General features: G+C 39.4%; 1 protein-coding gene across 2 annotated transcripts in view; it reads left to right on the top strand.

The window, feature by feature from the left end:
* The first annotated feature begins 465 nt into the window (after positions 1 to 465).
* The window catches only part of DOK7 (docking protein 7), a 62,349-nt gene continuing 44,246 nt past the window's right edge, over positions 466 to 18,568 (top strand). The window contains exons 1-5 of one of the 2 annotated variants that reach the window (XM_069856406.1): positions 466 to 609; positions 736 to 781; positions 3,255 to 3,485; positions 7,256 to 7,456; positions 13,226 to 13,345. In XM_069856406.1, coding sequence (XP_069712507.1) covers positions 556 to 609; positions 736 to 781; positions 3,255 to 3,485; positions 7,256 to 7,456; positions 13,226 to 13,345 — 652 coding nt within the window. In that variant the 5' untranslated portion in view covers positions 466 to 555. Of the gene's footprint in view, positions 610 to 735; positions 782 to 3,239; positions 3,486 to 7,255; positions 7,457 to 13,225; positions 13,346 to 18,568 lie in introns of both variants that reach the window. The other variant, XM_069856405.1, reaches the window with a different exon arrangement.

Below are 18,568 nucleotides of genomic sequence, written 5' to 3'. Positions count from 1 at the left end.
TTCCCCTGCATCCCCCCAGGACCCCCTTTTCCTCTGAATCTCCCCAGGGACCCTCTTTTCCTCTGAATACCCCCCATGACCCCCCTTTTTTCCCCGCATCCCCCCCATGACCCCCTTTTCCCCCGCATCCCCCCCGGGATCCCCTTTTATCCCCTCATACCCCCCCCGACCCCCTTTTTCCCCCACATCCCCCCCTGCGTCCCCTTTTCCCCACACCCCCCCCCGGACCCCCTCTTTCCCCTCATCACCCCCACTCCCCCCTTTTTTCCCCTCATCCCCCCGGTGTCGCCTTTCCCCCTGCATCCCCTCGAGACCCCCTTTTCCCCGCATTCCCCCGGGCCCCCCTTTTTTCCCCTCATCCCTCCGGCTGCCCCCTTTATCCCCCGGCCCCCCCCTTTCCCCCCTGTCCCTGCCCGGCAGGCCGGGGGCGCTGGCGGCGCCGCTCGCTGGGCCTCTGCCGGGCCCTGCTGAAGCTATTTTGAAAGTGACCCCTCGGGCAGAGCGCGGGGAGGGAGCAGCGGGCCCGGGCGCAGCTGTCCGGAATCATGACTGAAGATGACGGATTCCGTGGTGGCGGAGGGTCACGTCAAGTTGAGAGATGGAAAAAAGGTTCCCCGCACCCCGGCTCCCCCTCGGCCCGGCCGGGGGGTCCCCGACCTCTTCTCAGGAGGGAAGGGAGCCCGCTCTTCCCTCCCTCGGCCCCGGCTAACCCTCTCCTTTTGCCTCTCCTTGCAGTGGAAGAGCAGGTGGCTGGTGCTGCGCAAGCCCTCCCCGGTGGCAGGTAAGAGCGGGGCTGGGGGGACCCGGCGTGGGGGGCAGCGGCCGGGGGACACGCTCCTCCAGCCTCCCCGCCTTTGCCTCTGTGCTCCTTCCGTTATTTTTAGAATCGCAGAAGCGCTAGGTTGGAAAAGACCTCGGAGATCAGAAGTCCAACTGTACCCGTCCACTGCTAAATCATAGAATGGTTTGGGTTGGAAGAGACCTTAAAGAACATCTAGTTCCACCTAGACCAGGCACCCACCATACCCCCAAGAGCTCCATCCACCCTCCTTTAAACCCCTCCAGGGATGGGGACTCGACCACCTCCCTGGGCAGCCTCTGCCTGCTAACGCTTTTGGTGGTGGAATTTTTCCTAATGTTTAATATGGAATCATACTTTTATATATCATATAGAATCACATTTTAATCAGAGGAGGGGGGAATAAATTATTTGGCAATAGCCTGGTGGCCCAAAATAGGGCTCGGGCCTCAGCCGGTGCCCGGGTGTCTGATTTATCCAGCGGGACCTGGGTTTCCTCTCCCCGGGAGCCAGGGCTTTACAGAGCACGATCCCAGGTGCTGACCAAAACCATTGGGAAAGGTGACTTTCCAAGGCAGGGCTGTTTGGTTTTGATTCCCTTTTAAAATGCCTTTTTAAAAATTTTTTTTTATTTGACAATTATTATTATTTCTTCAGGGTGATTGGTGGCTTTGAAAAAAAAAAGCTGGCATTGTAAGCTTGGTAGTTATTTTTGATCAGTGTTTTGACATAAAGTATCACTTCAATTTAAAAATAAAATGACATTTTGAATTAAAAAAATCATTCCCGTGCTTCTGAAGGGGAAATTGAAAACGCTATTCGGAGTTGATGTTTTACTGCTGGAGAGGCAAAAGTAGGTTTCAGGTTTCCCCATCATTTCCTAACAGGGAAAACATTTGGGCCCCGAAGTCTATCCTTTCAGGGTTAAATGTTACCTGCGCTCAGGAAATGTGAATCTGCATTGTTGCAGAATAGATCCTGGCATCTGTTCTTGGTCGTTGCTGGTAGAAACTGAAAGTTTCTCGGTAATTGAAGCTTTTTCAGACCTTACTCTTCTTTATTTGAGTTGTTACAGTTATGTGGTAGTGTCTTAAGTGCTTGCATCTGGGTTGAATCTGTTGAACTACTTTGGGCATCTGTTGAAACTAGAGCTGGTATCTAGCTGTGTGAATATGGGCCTGGTTTTCTAACATTAGTAAGCCAAGTTTGCAGAAGAAAATGAAGGAGCTTGCTTTGAAAATGTATTGCCTGATAATGTAGCTTATTTCTCAAAAAATACTGTTATTTTTCTACCAAAATTAGCCAAGCTTACTAGAACACCCTCCCTCCCCCAGTGATTTGCTTTTCTTGTTCTGTAAACCATAGCTGTTCTTTCTTCAGATGCACAACTGTATTGTGGAATGCTTAAATTTCATAGTTGCAGCTGTTTCCACTAACAGGTGCAGAAAAACAATTGGGAGTCCATGCAAAGCTCTGCTTCAGTCAGCAGTTTTTTCACCTCTTTGGAGATTTGCCCATCAGTCGTTTGCCCATCTGAACACCAAGGGGCACCTCGCCAGGGCTTGGAGCACTGCACCCCGTAAAATGGTGTGCAAGGCTTTCTCCTTTGTGTTGTGTCAGCCAGCTTAAGCTGGGGATGTTGCAGCTTCAATATTGACCATTAATTTAATTTACAAGCGCTATGTGATAGGAGGGGAACATGGGGGAAGAGGAGTACGCTTATAAATGCAAAGGTGGGAGAAGTCTTTCAAATGTCTTTTGGGTTTGCTTGTGGAATGTGCTTTTCCTGCGGGGTCACAGTACTTGAATTACTTTCCTCTGTTGCAGTTGCTCTGTAATAAACACTTCTAGGAAGGGGTTAAAAAGAAATGGTGACCAAAGCAAATACTTAAAAGGATAACAAAGAAAAGGTGTGGCACATAATGATTATTTAACAATGGCTACTGTGTAACATTTAACTAGGAAATCTGAGCTGACACTAGCAATCTGGCAGTGCAGCCTGCTCACCCTTTAGTAGCTGAGTAATCTGTGAACTACTGAAAGAATTTCATTTGTGGTTCAGTATGTTCTAATGGAAATACAGATGACAATAGCCTGTAGGTCTTTGGTGTTTGTATTGTGAACCACTGTCCTAGAGTAACTCTAACGTTCAGAATTAATAAGCCAGTCCCTTGCAGACTCCAGAGAGTATTTGGAAAACTACTGGATTTTTGGAAAGTAAAATGGGGAGGAGCTTTTACTTGACCCCTGATTTTTGAGCCTGCAAATTACCCTTGAAACATGCTTGCAGTGTTTGCTTCAAGAAGGACTGCAAAATACCTGGGAGTCGGAGAGGGAAGCTGATCAGACTGGCCCTGCAGTTGTCTAAAGCACCTTTATGTTTAAGCAGAGTACTGAGAAATGTGTTGTGTTCTATGTTCTGCCTCATCATCTCTGACAGTTTTGCTTCTTTTAGACTGTTTACTCATGCTGGTGTACAAGGATAAGTCTGAACGAGCAAAAGGGCATAAGGAGAGGAGCAGCATGACCTTAGAAGACATCTGTGGCTTGGATCCTGGGCTCTCCTATGAGGGCTTAAATCATACCCTTGCGATCATCTGTCTCTCTCAAGTTGTGATGCTGGGATTTGAGAACAAGGAAACAATGTATGCATGGGATGTACGAATCCGCCACAGTTTGGGGGAAGGTAAACTTTGTCTTCTTGCGCTTTGCTTTTTTACCCCTGGGGTAAAAAAAACATTAAAAGAATAGCTAAAATGCAAATAAAGTGCAGTTGAGGAAAAGTCTGTCACTTATTTGAGAGCGAAGAGATTGGTCTTCCCCTTACATCTTAAAGTAGGTATCCCTTATGATAGGTTTTGATTGCAGTACTGCTCAGTACTGATCGCTAACTATGAGAGCTCTTAACTTAGTTTTTTATTTTTTGGCACTGCAAGCGTGTAGCTTTCAAGCAAAGTGATCAGACTCCTACACCTGATCCCACAATTTGCTTGGGGATTTTGACAACAGGATTCAAAGGGAGCCTGAGTTAAAGGAAGCAGAGTGCTGAGTTGAATTTAGCTAGTTCAATCCCAGTTTTTGGAGCTGCCTACTTGATATTGCACTGGTAATGCTTATTGTTGCTAGTGTTCCCTTTCAGGAAGAGACGTCTTGCAATAAGGAATGTCATCAGACATATTCTTTCCAGCTAACTTCACACTGATGCATCCTTTTGTTTTATTTTCTTGGTTATCAGCTCTAAAATGTGTAGTGGTGAACAAGGAGTAATAGTATTGGTAATCCATGGTATCTGTCTTATGTTTGTTTAGTCATACGTAAGGAAAGAGGGTAGGTGTGTGGGACACACATTAGCTATCCTAATAGTTTTTTATGAATGCTTTGCTATCTGCTGCATTTGTGGACTCTTTCCTTCACAGAACATATATGGAAAGATGGCCTGGGAATTTTATAGCAATAGAATGTAGATGCATCAGAGAAATATCAGATGTATGGATGTACCACTTGGAGCTACCAAATACGAAGACTTGCAGAAGGGGAAAGGTTAGGGGGGAGTTTCTGAACAATATAGGCATGAGGAGCTGGAGTAGTCAGTACATTTAGTAGCTTTATTGCGTTCTGGTTCTATTCCTTTACTAGATGTGGGATCTATGTATAGCATAGACTTGTCCTAAAGCCTGAAGGAGAGTTTGAATTTGACAGGATAGGTCTGGTTTTCATGATCTTGCACTGATGCAATGCTAGGATGAAAAGGGTATTTTATCTTGATCTGGGTGTGAGGGTTATAGTTGTGACAGGAGGAGTACAGAAGCAGTGAAGAGCTTTTTTAAAGGAAAGCTGTGAGTGAGGTAGGAATAGAGCCTATTGGAAGACGATATGTGTAGCTGTGAAGTAAAGATGGAGAGGATTTGTGTGGAGGTGAAGAAATGAAGAAAGAAAACATGTGTAATTGGTTGAAATTGGCAATACTTTGTAGAACTTTAATTGCCAAAGTGCTTTAGGGAAGAAGGATAGACTGGAGTGCAGAAATATTTTTCAGGATTTTATTTTTTCGGTTCAGGGTCAGTGAGGAGAAAGAACTCAAAGCGAATGTAGTTTAAGTAGACAGAATAAAGTAGAAACTTAGATGAAGAGGGGATGGAGAGTAGAGTTTTTTTCTTAGAGCATAGTAAGGGTGCCTTTGTGTGCCTTTGAAGCAGGGTGGTTAGATGATAAAAATAGGCTATGGACAGATGACCTCAGAGTCTGGGAAGCAAAAAAGAAAAAGTCAAAGGAGTTGATGATGTTCTTGAATGAAGACCACAGAATGGAAGTGTTTGCACTGGTGTTCTCAGTGACTTCTTTTCGTTTTTAGCAGGTGATGTGGATGTGATTCCTGGAACAAAAGAATTAGGATAAAAGAAAACAGTGGGTTTGAATGAGTTGAGGTTGAGATGTAAGAAGAGTGCTTGAGCCCATAACTCATGCTGAGGAAGTGGATAGCTGTGAAGGTGAAAAGATTAGCTAAAGGAAATGATGAACTTAAACAGTACCTTTTTTTTCATGGGTATGTTCATCTCTGTATGTTATTAATTAGTTTTTTTTTTTTTCAGAGTAGGAGATGTAGATGGCTGGGAAGAATTTTGAAAATAATTCCACTCGACCAAGAATGCAGCATATGGCAAAAGCTTCATGTCCAGATCTAGATTTTCTCCTACTTCAGCTTTATACAGATTTGGATATGATGCTTTTTTAAATTGTGGTCTAGAATCTGAGCTGCAGCATTTTGGTTTTGGCAGCTGTTGTAACTTGCAGCTGATTCTGTGAAGAGTATGCTTCATTCCCCATTTATGAGACAAAAAGAACTCTCATGCTTCTGCTCCCATCCCATGTTTTAATTGCCAGTAAAGAACTGGGCAGAGGGATCCAAATGATGTTCAAGATTCCTTACTGAATGTTTTTCATCAAGATGATTTTTGTATCTTTCTCATAGTTTATGTTTAAGCAGGTTGTGTAACAACTGCATGCCCAAAAGGGGACATCATGTGACTGTTGATTTGCTCCGTAGCAGTACCACTGGCAAAGCTGTAAGCAGAGCTGTGGTTAGTTAGATCTATCTCTGTCTCCTCACACATTTCACTTGAATGACTTTGTGGCTAATTCTGCTGAAGCCTTAGGGAACTTACCCAATGCACATCATAGATGAGGAGTTGGCTTACAGCTAAGATGGTAACTAAGAATATAGCAAGTATTTAGATGAGAAGCAAGACTCAGACCTAGCTGCAATTCATGATGCTTGAAGAAGCATAGGAAAGAATGGCTGTAAGAAGTGAGGCTACCTGGAAGTTACCCTGTAGATTTTGTAGGCAGGTAGCTGTTTGTGTGATCTTTGATGGATAACCAAAAGCTAAATCTGTGTGCTTCTTGGTAAATGCTCCACTAAAAACCTTTGACTGGAAATGTAACAGTCCTGATGCTTTTGTGTGCTACAATGCATTTTTTTTTTTTTTTTTTGCCTAATCACAAGTTGAAAGAATCTAGAGGAGTAGTGGAGGTCAAAACAGGTGTTTCAGAATTAGGTGCTTACTCACTTAAATTGCTTCCTTTGAAACACTGTGAGATTTGAGCCCTTGAAGTGCTGCCGATAGCTTATTATTCAGAACACAACAGCTCTGGGGGAGGAGATGGGAGACCAGCCTAGAACAGCTGCTACTTTAGGTAAGGACCTTTGCAGTGCTGGGGATACTTTAGTTGGGATTTGAACTTGAATTTTGTAAACTTGAATGAGACAGGTGTTTACTTTTTTCCCCCACTCTTTGGTAGTTTAGGCTGTGAAATGTGAAGAATTAGCTGACATCTAAGAATGTTTCTTACCTATGAATTACTTAATTTCCTAGTAATTTTAAGTGCCTGGGCATCTACCATCACCAATTAACAAAAGATTCACAAAGGTGGAAAAATGTTATTTTCCCCACTTCATTGCTAGGGAAAGAGTACAGTGGTTTATTAAAGGTCAGAAATAAGTCAGTGACAGAGCTTTCGTTAGGATTTGACTGCTTCTTTGAGCCTTGGCTTTCTCCTTGTGCACGGTGTTATGTGTATGTGTGCATACGTGGAGGAAAAGAGAGGCATGTAGTGATGCAAGGATGGCAGAAGTAAGTGAAGTGTGGGCTGGAGAACTGACATATTTGAGACAGGGAGTAGCCTGGAAGATATAGGATAAATTAACATAGCATTACAAGATAATAATTTGTAGCATTAAGCCAAGATATGTTTTTTCCAATCCTAAACAGGCATAATGGAGAATAATGAGCTCATAGGTACTCACATGGGGCTTTCTGAACTCTACTTAGAATCTTTATGCTAGAACCTTGTGGTGTGTCCACATAACACAGCTGAACAGAATGATTTATGTAAAATATAAGTCAAGGATACTTTACTTCTATTTTCTGTAGTAATCCTTTCTTTCTTATCTGATAGTTCATAGATTTCAAGTTTTTGTAGCACCTGGCACTAAACTAGAGAGTGGACCTGCTACCCTGCATTTCTGCAATGACATTCTCGTCCTTGTAAAAGACCTTCCTCCTAGTGTCATGGGGCAATGGAAGCTCTCAGATCTGCGTCGGTATGGAGCAGTCCCAAATGGATTCATCTTTGAAGGGGGAACCAGGTGCGGCTTCTGTAAGTACAAATGTAACGTGTCTTCTAAGTTGTTTGATACCTTTTGTAGAAATATAAATGCTAGCCTTATTCAAAGTGAAGTTTGCAGAACCAGCTGTGCTGCTTTGTCATGCAAGCAGCTTCATATCAGAGGGTCTATTCTACTGACTAGATTTCTACAAGCTTCAATCCTGGTGTTCAGTAAAAATGTGACTATGTGGAGTCCTGACTAACATTGCCCTGTGGCTCTTCAGAAGATGTTTAGTCAGCTGCTGCTGTTGGACATGGGACAAAAATAAGGTTATAGAATTTTACGGCTTGGAGCAGGCAAGAGATAAGGAAAACTGGTTTAATGTTCAGAAACAGAAAGTGATACAGAGATTGGAGGTTACAGGTGGTATCAAGGCTCTCATTGTGTAAATGCTGATATGTAAATCTCACACAGGACTTCTAGTTCCTAAAAGTTAGCAAATTCTGCTTGTTCCCTTCCCTCTTAGTAGCTTTATCACTTTATTGGACCATGAGATTCATGGGGTCAAAATGAAAACAAGGAAGCAACTGAAGGTAGTTTCTGTAGCCTGGCAGCTAAGATACTCCTTTAGATGCGGAGAAATCTCTTATTCCAAAGTCCAGTTTAGAACTTCTCACATTTGCACTTCAGTTATTATAAAATGAAAAGCTCCTATGTAAGAGCTGAAAAGGAAAGATCATTCAGCTGGTATAATATCTTACGCATCATTAGAAAAATAAGGTTTTAACTTCAAAAGCAGAATTTGAATCTGTGCTGAATTAGTGATCTGTGAGTGCAAGCGTGTATGCAGATTGCTAGTTTGGCTGTGAAGTTATTTGACTTGCTTACTGAAATATTTGAAAATAATGAATTTCTTCAATCACTAAACTTAAAACAATCAGAAGCTTTCAGAGCTGATCCAAATCCAAAGATATTCTTCCTTGGGACTTCTGGCAAAATCTAGGGAAGAAGGGGAAAGAAAATAATTTGACTGTTTTATTCTAGTGAGGTTTTTTATTTTGCCTATTGAAAATTACAGAGGTTAGTTACAAAGACAGTAAGTATGGACTCAACTGTTATTTCCAGATTTCTGTATTAAGATACTTGCTTTCAATGTGGAAGATTCTTGTTTAAATCTTTCCCTGCCTAATTCAGAGGCTGGGGTAAAAGAAGGGTTTCCATCACCTGAAGGGATAAGTTATAGGTATAGCCTCTGGGGAAACAAATGTGTTTTCTTTGGAGGTCATTCTGTTTCAGTTAAAAATTGATAGGGGAACTGTGACAGAAGTGTCTTATTTCTTAGTGGTGTGTTTTAGACTGTGAGCTAGATAACTGGCTAAAGAGTACAAGGGAGAGTCAACATAGTCACCTTTCCCTCTCTCTTGTGAATAGTGCAGTTGACCCAGATTAAACTTGAATCTGCAGTTTGTTACAGGTCTGCCAACACCTGCAGTTTTGGTTTGAACAGGTTTGGGTTTTTTTTTCACGTGGAATAAAATGATTTTTCTTTCCTGTTTCTGTATGCAAGCGCCGCTTTAAATGCAGGCTGGACTTCTAATGAATGTGTGCACTGCTATGCTGGCATAATTTGGGGATGACTTTTAAATTATTAACTGAAAGCAAAGAACATAATTTTGAACAAATCTTACAGGGAGAAAATTTCCCAAAGTTGAACCACAGAGTGCTTCTTTTCTCTTTTAAAAAGCAGCTGATCTTTCTAGTTTGTGTAGAGTACTAGTTTTTGAACTAATGAAATCTGAAAAAAATTAACTATGGAAAATTTATATATTTTTAAAGGAAGTATAAGGGAGCTGACATAGAAACGCTAAGCAATTTTATAATAAGATGAATAGTGATTAGGTAGATTACACAGATTATATAAATTAATGTAATTCCTCAAATGGGAGAATATAAAACTTAACTGAGTGATTGGTAGCTCTGAGTCTGTCTAGGAAGTAGAGTCTATAATTTTTATTGAGGAAGAGGTGCAGCAGCACTGTGATATATTAGAATGATTTTTTTCCTTTGAATCTTAATGCAGGTGTCTTAAAGGAAGAAGACAGTAATTTCTTACTAATAAGGACTTCAAATAATGGCTTGTTTTTTTCTAGTATATAGCTGATTGCAAATGGAGTATCTGTGAATTCCAAGCATGTTTTTTATGTAGATTTTCGTTAGATATATTCATCAGAAATAATATTGTGAGGTCTAATCAAAGGTGGAAATGACTAGCAGAAAATAGTGATGGATTCTAGGGTTTATATTCCTCTTTAAAACAAATAAAGAAATGAATGAATTTTTTTTCTTTCATGCCTTTTCTAGAACTGTTTATCACTGACTAATAAAGCATTTGCAACACACGTTGAAGAGTCTATTTCTTAGATATAGTGCAGTTTTGAGAGGGACGTTGTGATTAGGTATAAAAATCAGAAGCTTAGGACTCCTTAGTATATTTGGTTTTTATGACGATATTGATAATTGGGTATGACTTCGGTTCTGGCTTTCATTCTTGAAAGCACATAAGTAAGGGATATTTGTAGATCAAAATGAAATGTCCTGGCTTACATATCACCCATTCTGTGTAGATAGATCTTTCTTTGGTGGCTGTCAGAACCAAAGAATTTAGAAAAATGCCTGTTTTACTTCTAGAACTGAGCATTTTGCCTGCTTATTTGTGCCGATTATCTTCAGTGAATCACAGAATCGTTACCTTGGAAAAAATGTTTAAGATCATTGAGTCCAACTGCTAACCCAGCACTGCCAAATCCACCACTAGATTGTGTTCACTGCTTCTAAGTTAAATCTGAGTTGTATAAGAAAGCTCAGAAATAACAGGGTATATAAATAGCCCTTCATTTATGTTCTTTAGTTAAATTGTGACATTTCTTCAGTCACTTGTTCTACATTTGATCCAATTTCTGTGCTCCAAGAATTTAAACTGATTTGAGATTTTTGAGTGTTGGTGTGTCATATATCCACATTGCATAAAACCTAAATTGTTCGATCCATCAGGCAGGGTGCCAGTTGTATAAGAAACACGTAGCGTGAAATGTGGATGGATGGTGAAAATGATGAAAGTGTAGGTGCTGGAGCTTGTAGCTTCTGAGTTTCCTATGTTATGCATTTTTTTTGTTTTCCGTTCCCTTAAGCTTACAGAGATTTCTGGTGCAAAATGATACAGGTGTAAAGAGCAACAAATACAATCTCTTACCTTTCAAGGGGAGCTCTTCTGATTCCAGGAAGATATTGTGCATTTCTTGATATACCATTAATTCAAAATGGTCTCAATTTGTGGCGAGGTGTACACAAATAATCTAATGCTATTTTGAACACTGGTGTTGTCAGGACTCTCTAATACTTCATGAAGAATCAAAGTGTGAATCAGGCTTAAAATGTGGTCTTGAGTTTTGTAGGTACTTTTTTTTATCTATGATCTTTTAAATATTTTTTAAATTTCCAACCTACATTTATGTGTTCTTTTACCCTAGATTATTGTTGTACCAACATTGTCTTTAGCATAATTTTCTCTTTCCCTTTCTCTCTCCCTGATGCTTACCTCCATAAATATTTATAAAGCATTTGTTTATGCTCTCTGTCACTTTTGCTAGGTTAAACAAACTCAGTTGTTTATCTACAGGAGCTCATCTCTGGCTCGCCTTTATACCTGTTTTGTTTTGGTGTTTGTTTTTTTTTTTTGTTGTTGTTGTTACAGGTGATCAGAATTACAGACAAGTATTTTGGAAAGGGTCCAACTATGTTGTTGAGCATTATATTAATGTTTCTTTTTTCTTAAGAAAAGTTGATCTTATAGCTGAGAACCTTCAGTTGCCATGGGGCGTGTGTGTGTGTGTTTGCCTCTTCCTTGCCCGTGTGCATTCAAAGGAAAGAACAGCATGTTAATTTTGGTATAAAATAGCCTGCCACAGCTGGAAGTTTCACATATTGAATTCAAGCTTGTCTTATTAAAGGAGCTGATGCCTTTAACTGAGCACTTAGACACATCTGCAAGCATAATAACATTAAAATACATGTTTAGTCTAAATATTTAATTAAATACTGCCACTAGAAGAAAATATTTTTTGTAAATAGAACCTAAAGGGAAATATAACTTTGGTTATTCTTAACAGGAAAGTGTTGGTAAAAGGAAAGCCCATCTTTCTTCAGGTGCCTAATTTTTACCTCGTTCCTCTGAAGTTTCTGAGGAATAGGACAAATAAGTAAGTGTTGAGGGAAAAAAAATGATACGTTATTAGAGAAGTTGTTTTAATTCCTAAATGAAAGTACTCCCCTGAGCCAGGCAGCCTGAGATGCCTTCCAAAGGGGTTCGCTCAAGGCCAGGATTGAGACATACTGGTTGAACAACATGGTGATTGTCATGAACTGAGCTGCTGTGGTTCATACCTGTCCTGTAACCTAAAGAACTGAAGCTCTAGCATTGTCTGGCACCTGTTAGGAGTAATAATTCATGGGAAGTGTCTGACTCTACCTGCTTTCACACACAGTAGAGAGATTTAAGTTGTTTTTTTTTTTTATTGTGCATTTTTAGATTGTGTTTGCCCATGGGTTTGCTTTTTTAATATGATTTCCATAGCCCTTTGTAAAACAGTCAAAAGTGTATCCATTGCTTAAGTGAAATGTGAATATCCTGCGTGGAAATTGATGGGGATGCAGGCTTTCTGGTCAAGACTAGCTCTGCTGCTTAAAGTAAAATAGGCAAAAATATGAATGCCACTCAGAATTGGTGAGAGAGATGCAGAAGTCAAACTTATGTCCAGATTAGGTGCCCAAGTCCCTAGGAGAGTAATAAGCAAAACCCTAGTGCAGGTCTAAGATTTATTATTGTAGTTTTCTAGCATGCATGGATCTGGTGAGCTGACAGCACTTCTTCAAGTCCTATATACTAATTTCATTTCCTTGTGTGTCTGGTTATTCTGTCTTTTTTTCCTGAAGTCACTGGTTACTAGGGTGGTGTTTTGCCTGGTGTTTTAAGTGATCAAAAAGGTGAACTACATGTTTTGTTTTTTTTCTCCTTATGTAAGTAATATTTGGACTGACAATTCTCAAATAAAATGTTCTGCAGAGTGCTTCTAGTCTTGTATGTTGTCCTTGTAGCCATATATCATGCAGCTTGGAACTTGTTTGTTTATTTAGTGATTCTCATTCTAATTTTGCTTGGGGCTATTCTTAATGAATGGAAAGCAAAATATCAGAATAGAGCAAAGGGTAAAGATCTAGTGACAACTTGTGGAATCGTGTTACATTTTGTTAAGAATAGACACATAGGTCTTAGTCTAGGAAATTTTATAATGTAATCCAGCAATATAACCAAATCTTGACTCATGGGGATATAAAAAGCTGCTTTTAGTTAAAATTTGGTAAAAGCAGAATTAACTTGGTTCATTTGGATGAAGACACTTTAAATATTCCTGATACTTGCATAGCTAAGATTTGATCTACAAAATTTTGGAGGTAAATAAGAATAGAAGACCCAGACAGCTGTTGAGAGTATAGCTTGCATTTTGTCATTGGTTTAATTGCCTGAATCTAAGAAAATTAGCATAAATTATTAGGTAGCTACTGAATTTATATATATAATTATGATATAGTTTGTGTACTGACCTGATTTTTTCTTTATTTTCTCTGGAGAACATATCTTTTTGATTCTTTTCACAGCTTGCACTTAATGCTCTTTTGGTTGCTATATTATAAACAGTTTCAGCTAAATCTATTACTAACTTATCCAGGTGAAAAACACATGTTTATGTTGTGTTTTCTTGCAGGGGCTGGTGTTTTTTTCCTTTCTTGTGCTGAAGGAGAGCAGATCAGCTTTCTATTCGACTGTATCGTCCGTGGAATCTCCCCGACAAAAGGCCCTTTTGGTTTGCGTCCAGTCCTACCAGGTTAATATAGGAAGTATAGAATAACTGGGTAAAGTAGGAACTTGCCATCTCTAGCACTTATTGCTGTGATTGTAAGAACAGCTTGCAGACACTAAGGGTGTAGAAACTGCAAAGTGATTTTCATTCTGAAATGGCACAGTACAGATTTGTCAGTTGAATGTACCCAGTTTTCCCCTGCTGCTCTGGCTCATTCATATTTCTGGTGACGTTGTTAACTTTAGCCTTTTTTCACTTGACAATACTAAAATATGGCAATTTGAATTGAAAGGAGTGCTAACCTTTAGTTTCAAGCTTACATGGTTTGACTTGGTCCACATCTGCATTACTACCTTGGTATTTTAACAGAAGACTAACTTCTGGGGCACCTTGAGTTCATCCAAAACTGTTAGTTGTAAGTCTTGCCAATCTTAGGAAACTTTCTCAGGCCTCCATATCACATTTCAGTTTTGCAGCTTGAGCTTCTTTTGTGATGTGCTGGGATTAAATTCCTTTTCCTATGTCATGTTAAATGCTGCATGTGCTGTAATGTTCAGAGAGGAAATTAGATGGCATTGTAGTAAACCCTGTTGCCTTTTGACTTTAGCAGACAAAGAAATATAATATTGAGATGGAATGACTGTCAAACAAGGCAAGAGCATGGAAATGAGATTCCAGAAAAATATCTGTGAATTGGCAGTGGGATACAGTGGGAATAGGCTACAAGAATGGTGGAGGATGGTGCAGGATTTATGGGAAATTTACAGAATTTACAGAATTTACAGAATTTACAGAAAGGGTCATTGGGCACTGGAACAGGCTGCCCAGGGAGGTGGTTGAGTCACCTTCCCTGGAGGTGTTTAAGGCACGGGTGGACGAGGTGCTGAGGGATATGGTTTAGTGTTTGATGGGAATGGTTGGACTCGATGATCTGGTGGGTCTCTTCCAACCTGGTTATTCTGTGATTCAGTGAAATACCTAAGAGTTTCTGTCTAAGCATTAGGCACTTAAAAGGTGTTTGATAGAGTTTTATTGCTGTTGTAAGATTAAGATAATTGCGGGAAGGAGATGTGATTGAAAAGATTAGATCTGGATGCCAAGTTTGTGAAAATAAATTATGAAACGTTAGTAGGTACAAGGCCCAGTGAATTTTTTCCTGTAGTTTTAACACTGAAGTAAATAAAATAGTCCAATAGAATAGCAGGCAGTAAAACCTCATTGTTCTTTTATGATGATTTGTGTTGGTGTTCAAGTAAGTGGAGTATTAAAAAAAAAAAAAGCAAACAAGAAAAAAACAAGAACAAGCTCCCCCAAACAGTGCCAATACTTAAAGCTTTGCTAATGCATGCCTATTTTTATGCATATCTAAAACTGTATTACACATATACAACTCCTTAATCCTTCATTTAAGAAAAATCTGTGTCCAGAAAAATGAAACGTGCAAGCAACTATTCTGTTATCTTTTTAAATTTTTTTTTAAATTTCAATTTTAGATGGCATTTTTTAAAAAAAATCATTTTTTAGAGGCATGTAGGAATAAATCTGCTTTCACAACTAAGTTATTAACTCTGGTGTTTATGGGTTGTTATACACAACCACGTAACGTGTTCCTTTCCTTCAAGAACTCTGTCCTCACTGAAGTGCTTAAAGTGGATGTGGAATATCCTGGGGATGATTTGGTGATATTTGTAAAGGAATACCTGTTTTCTGAGGTCTTTTTAACTTTTCTTCCTGTACCTGATGAACTTGTTGCTAGAATGAGGTGAAGATGTACTCAGCCATGCAATTTCACTTTGGTTCCCTGGACAAGAGCAGGGTTCTGTAGGGAACTGTGCTCATGTTCTTGCAGGCTCCTCTGCAGCCCCTTTTAAAGCTACTTTGACCTCTCTAACTCATGTTTCCCTCTGTCTTTATCCTTTTCTCTTCCAGTTTGTATTTGTGCCCTATATACATGCCCCTTCACAGTAGTTCTTTTTATGTTCTCCTTAACATATTATCCCATGCAGAAGCTTGCACAGACCTGTCTGAGGCACATGCACATGTACAATAGTAGTGATAAATCTGTGAACTAATTTTCTTTATCAAGTATGCTGTTACACAAAATGTACTGTATTGCTTGAAAAGGTCAAGTCTCTACCAGCTGCGTCCTGTATCTGGCAAGGGTGTTGAAATTCACCCAACCTTTTGAAAAGGTTAGTTCTTAAATAACTTACTCATCTGCACACCTTAGGTAACAGGATCAAACCTACCAGACTGGGGATTCTATGAAGAAACACCTAGTCAATGTTATTCATATTTCCTGCAGCGCAGAATGCTACATAGCCTCAACTGTGCTTCATATATGCAACATTCTACGTTAGTGTAATTTAAGAGCTATTATAAGAAGCAACCTTCTCTCCACAGTTTATTGCTTGCATTTGGCTTCTTGCTGTTGCCTCTACCTTTCCACTTTGACATGAAATATGCTTGAATAACTCTTAGGTATTTTCAAAAAAGGAAAACACACAAAGGGCAGCTGTACAGAGAAAATAATATAATGTGATGAAAAAAAAAGTCACATTGAGAGTGCTCTTGAACACAAATGCCCACACAAAAAATTTAATCTAGAGACATTGTGCAGTCAACACCTGCTTAGTCTCCCATTGGTAAAAGGGTAATGAATGAAGCCAATGTCTTCATGTACAAACAGCTCAACCATATGGTTAAATGGACTGCTGAAATATTTAAGTGTTGAAACTAAAAGGAAATGACAGAGCATGGTTTGAAGAGGACTGGAAAATGACCAGTTTTCATATTTTTACTTGCCCTAGTGGTTCTTAAACAAATGCAAACTGCAAAGTATCCAAAAGGAGTTTTTAAACTGCATGTGCAAGGGATGTTAGCTCTAGTACATTTTTCACATCTTTTCAGGATTATAGTTTTAAAAGATACAACATGCTTCCTTAAATCTTGATGTTCTTATAACATAGAGATATGATTACTGTAGGTATTTTATTATGCAATCTATAAAATATGTAATTAAAAAGCTGTGCAGTGGAATTCAAACTTGACTGACCATTGCAAGCTATCAAAATCTGATCTAAGCTCATAGCTGACCTGCTTTGAGCAGCAGGTTAGACAAACTCCTGAGGTCCCTTCCAACCTTAATTATTCTGTGACCTTTTGGAAATGGGTATCAAGTGGATGTGAATATTCTCACGATTATGTGTACATCCAAAATAGAATGGAAAGGGAAAAGAACATTAGCTGTTTTACAGTTTACTACTGTGTGGTACTTATTTTGGGAGTCCATTAATTCTACAAAATTGTACCAAAATACTCTTATCAGAAGCTAAATTAGCAAACTGGAGGTTTTGATTCATTTAAGGCTGCATGATCAGGTCTCAAAACTAAGACATATGGTATTGAGTGGGACTGCAAAGGTAGTCTATAGATGGTTTTAGGCAGTGTAGGGTTTTAAATAAATGACTCGTTTGAGTGACAGGATATCTTTTGATGGCTTATTTTCCCCAGCTACTAGTTGAAAGATAATTGTTGCAATTGGCTACTTGCAATTTGCAACTTTTTGTCTTGAGAAGATATTTAGAAAACAGACCAGAGAATTTTATGTTCTTGTCTTGACAGAAGTCTAGGTATTGACAGAGTAATGAATCACTGATTGCATGGTTTGTAACCTATGCTGAATTTGCATGTGTATGATTTGAGAAATGTTGGTTTATCAGGTGTATGTTGAATTACTTCTTTTCACTAGCAAAATTCATCCTGAATGCCAAAGTGAATGGAGCAAAGTGCCGACAGCCAATCGGTGATACCTTAGATCAGTGGGCAGATCAGTACTCTCTAAATCTGGCTGGGGCTACGGGATAGTCTAGTCCTGCAGGCTGGAAAGACCCTGACTGTAATGTTGATAGTCTTGATGCTCTCTTTTAATCTTGGAAGCTTTTTCAGGCTGATTTGTGACTGACTGGAGAGCGTGCAGTGCTGCTTGCTGAGGATCTATCTGATGCTCTTTCTTTTTGTTGAAGCTTGATACGCCTTTGGCCATTGCAAGACAGCTCTGTGGCTGCCTTCTGCAGTATCTGTACCAAGTGGATCCTCCTCAAACTTTTAGGACATCTTTTCATTCCTCCAGACATCTTACAAGGTGTGGAGATGTTAGCATGAAGGTGAGGGTCCAGGCCTGATTTGAAAATGTGCCTACAGTTACAAAGGAAGAAGGAAAGGAAAGATGTTCAGCCTAACTTATGTTTGTTTAATGAAGTAATTAACCAATGCTGCATTTGAAATATGCATATAATCAAACATAGGTAGCTGTTGACTTATCTTGATACAATACATTTTTTTTTCCCCTGACAGGTGCTTACTAAAAAACCCTGAGGCTTTGAATTACTGTGATACTTTATATGTTACCAAAGTGTTCAAAATCTCCCACGATAAGCAGCTGATATGACTTTAATGAACATCCACCAACATAATATAAAAATAAAATCTCCATCAGGGGCAATTTTAGTCCAGCCAAATTTGATGTCATCCTTCACCTTTGCCCCAAAGCAGTGTTTAAGAAGATTTCAATGATTGCCTCACACAAAAGATTTTTCTTCATAGCATGGCATCCATTTCGGTTTGGAAAATCATAAAACACTTTCTTAATTAAAGGACTTGAGTGAATCTAACTGCCTAGATTGTATGGGAATATGTCATGTTTAGGATACATTTGTTTAAAGTTTGGGAAATGAATTGCTCCTGGGGTTGTTGGAGCTGCTGCAGGATGTGTGGGCAGAAGCTGCCTGAACATCCTTGGACAGCTGTCTCAATACTGGTCATGTTGCTTTTGTCCTCCTGAGTTCCTACTATGCAAATTACTATGCAGTTATTTATAGGCTTGGTATAAGATGATGCCAACAAATTCAACTTTACTCCTGAAAAAACCCTTGGGTTTACAAGTTTTAGGCCATATTTCTACAATTACATGATGGGAGGTAATAGATTATCCCCTCCAATATAGACTGGTCTCTAAAAGGTGACTGCTAGAGACTTCTGTTTTCAGTCTGAACTTGTAGAAAACCACTTCATTAGTGGTTGGTAGTCTGTAACCAAAAATACTGTTACAAGAATTTGCTGCTTCTGAAGAATAGTCTTGTGTGTGCTTTCCATCGTAGTCTTGCTTACCAGCATAGATCCAAGGCAAAACAAAAACTTCAGTACGACTGATGGACAATTATTTTTAATATCTGCCAAAGACTTGAA

Source organism: Phaenicophaeus curvirostris, chromosome 4, assembly GCF_032191515.1.
Source record: "Phaenicophaeus curvirostris isolate KB17595 chromosome 4, BPBGC_Pcur_1.0, whole genome shotgun sequence".
Lineage (NCBI taxonomy): Eukaryota > Metazoa > Chordata > Aves > Cuculiformes > Cuculidae > Phaenicophaeus > Phaenicophaeus curvirostris.
This window is presented reverse-complemented; position numbering and strand designations above follow the sequence as displayed.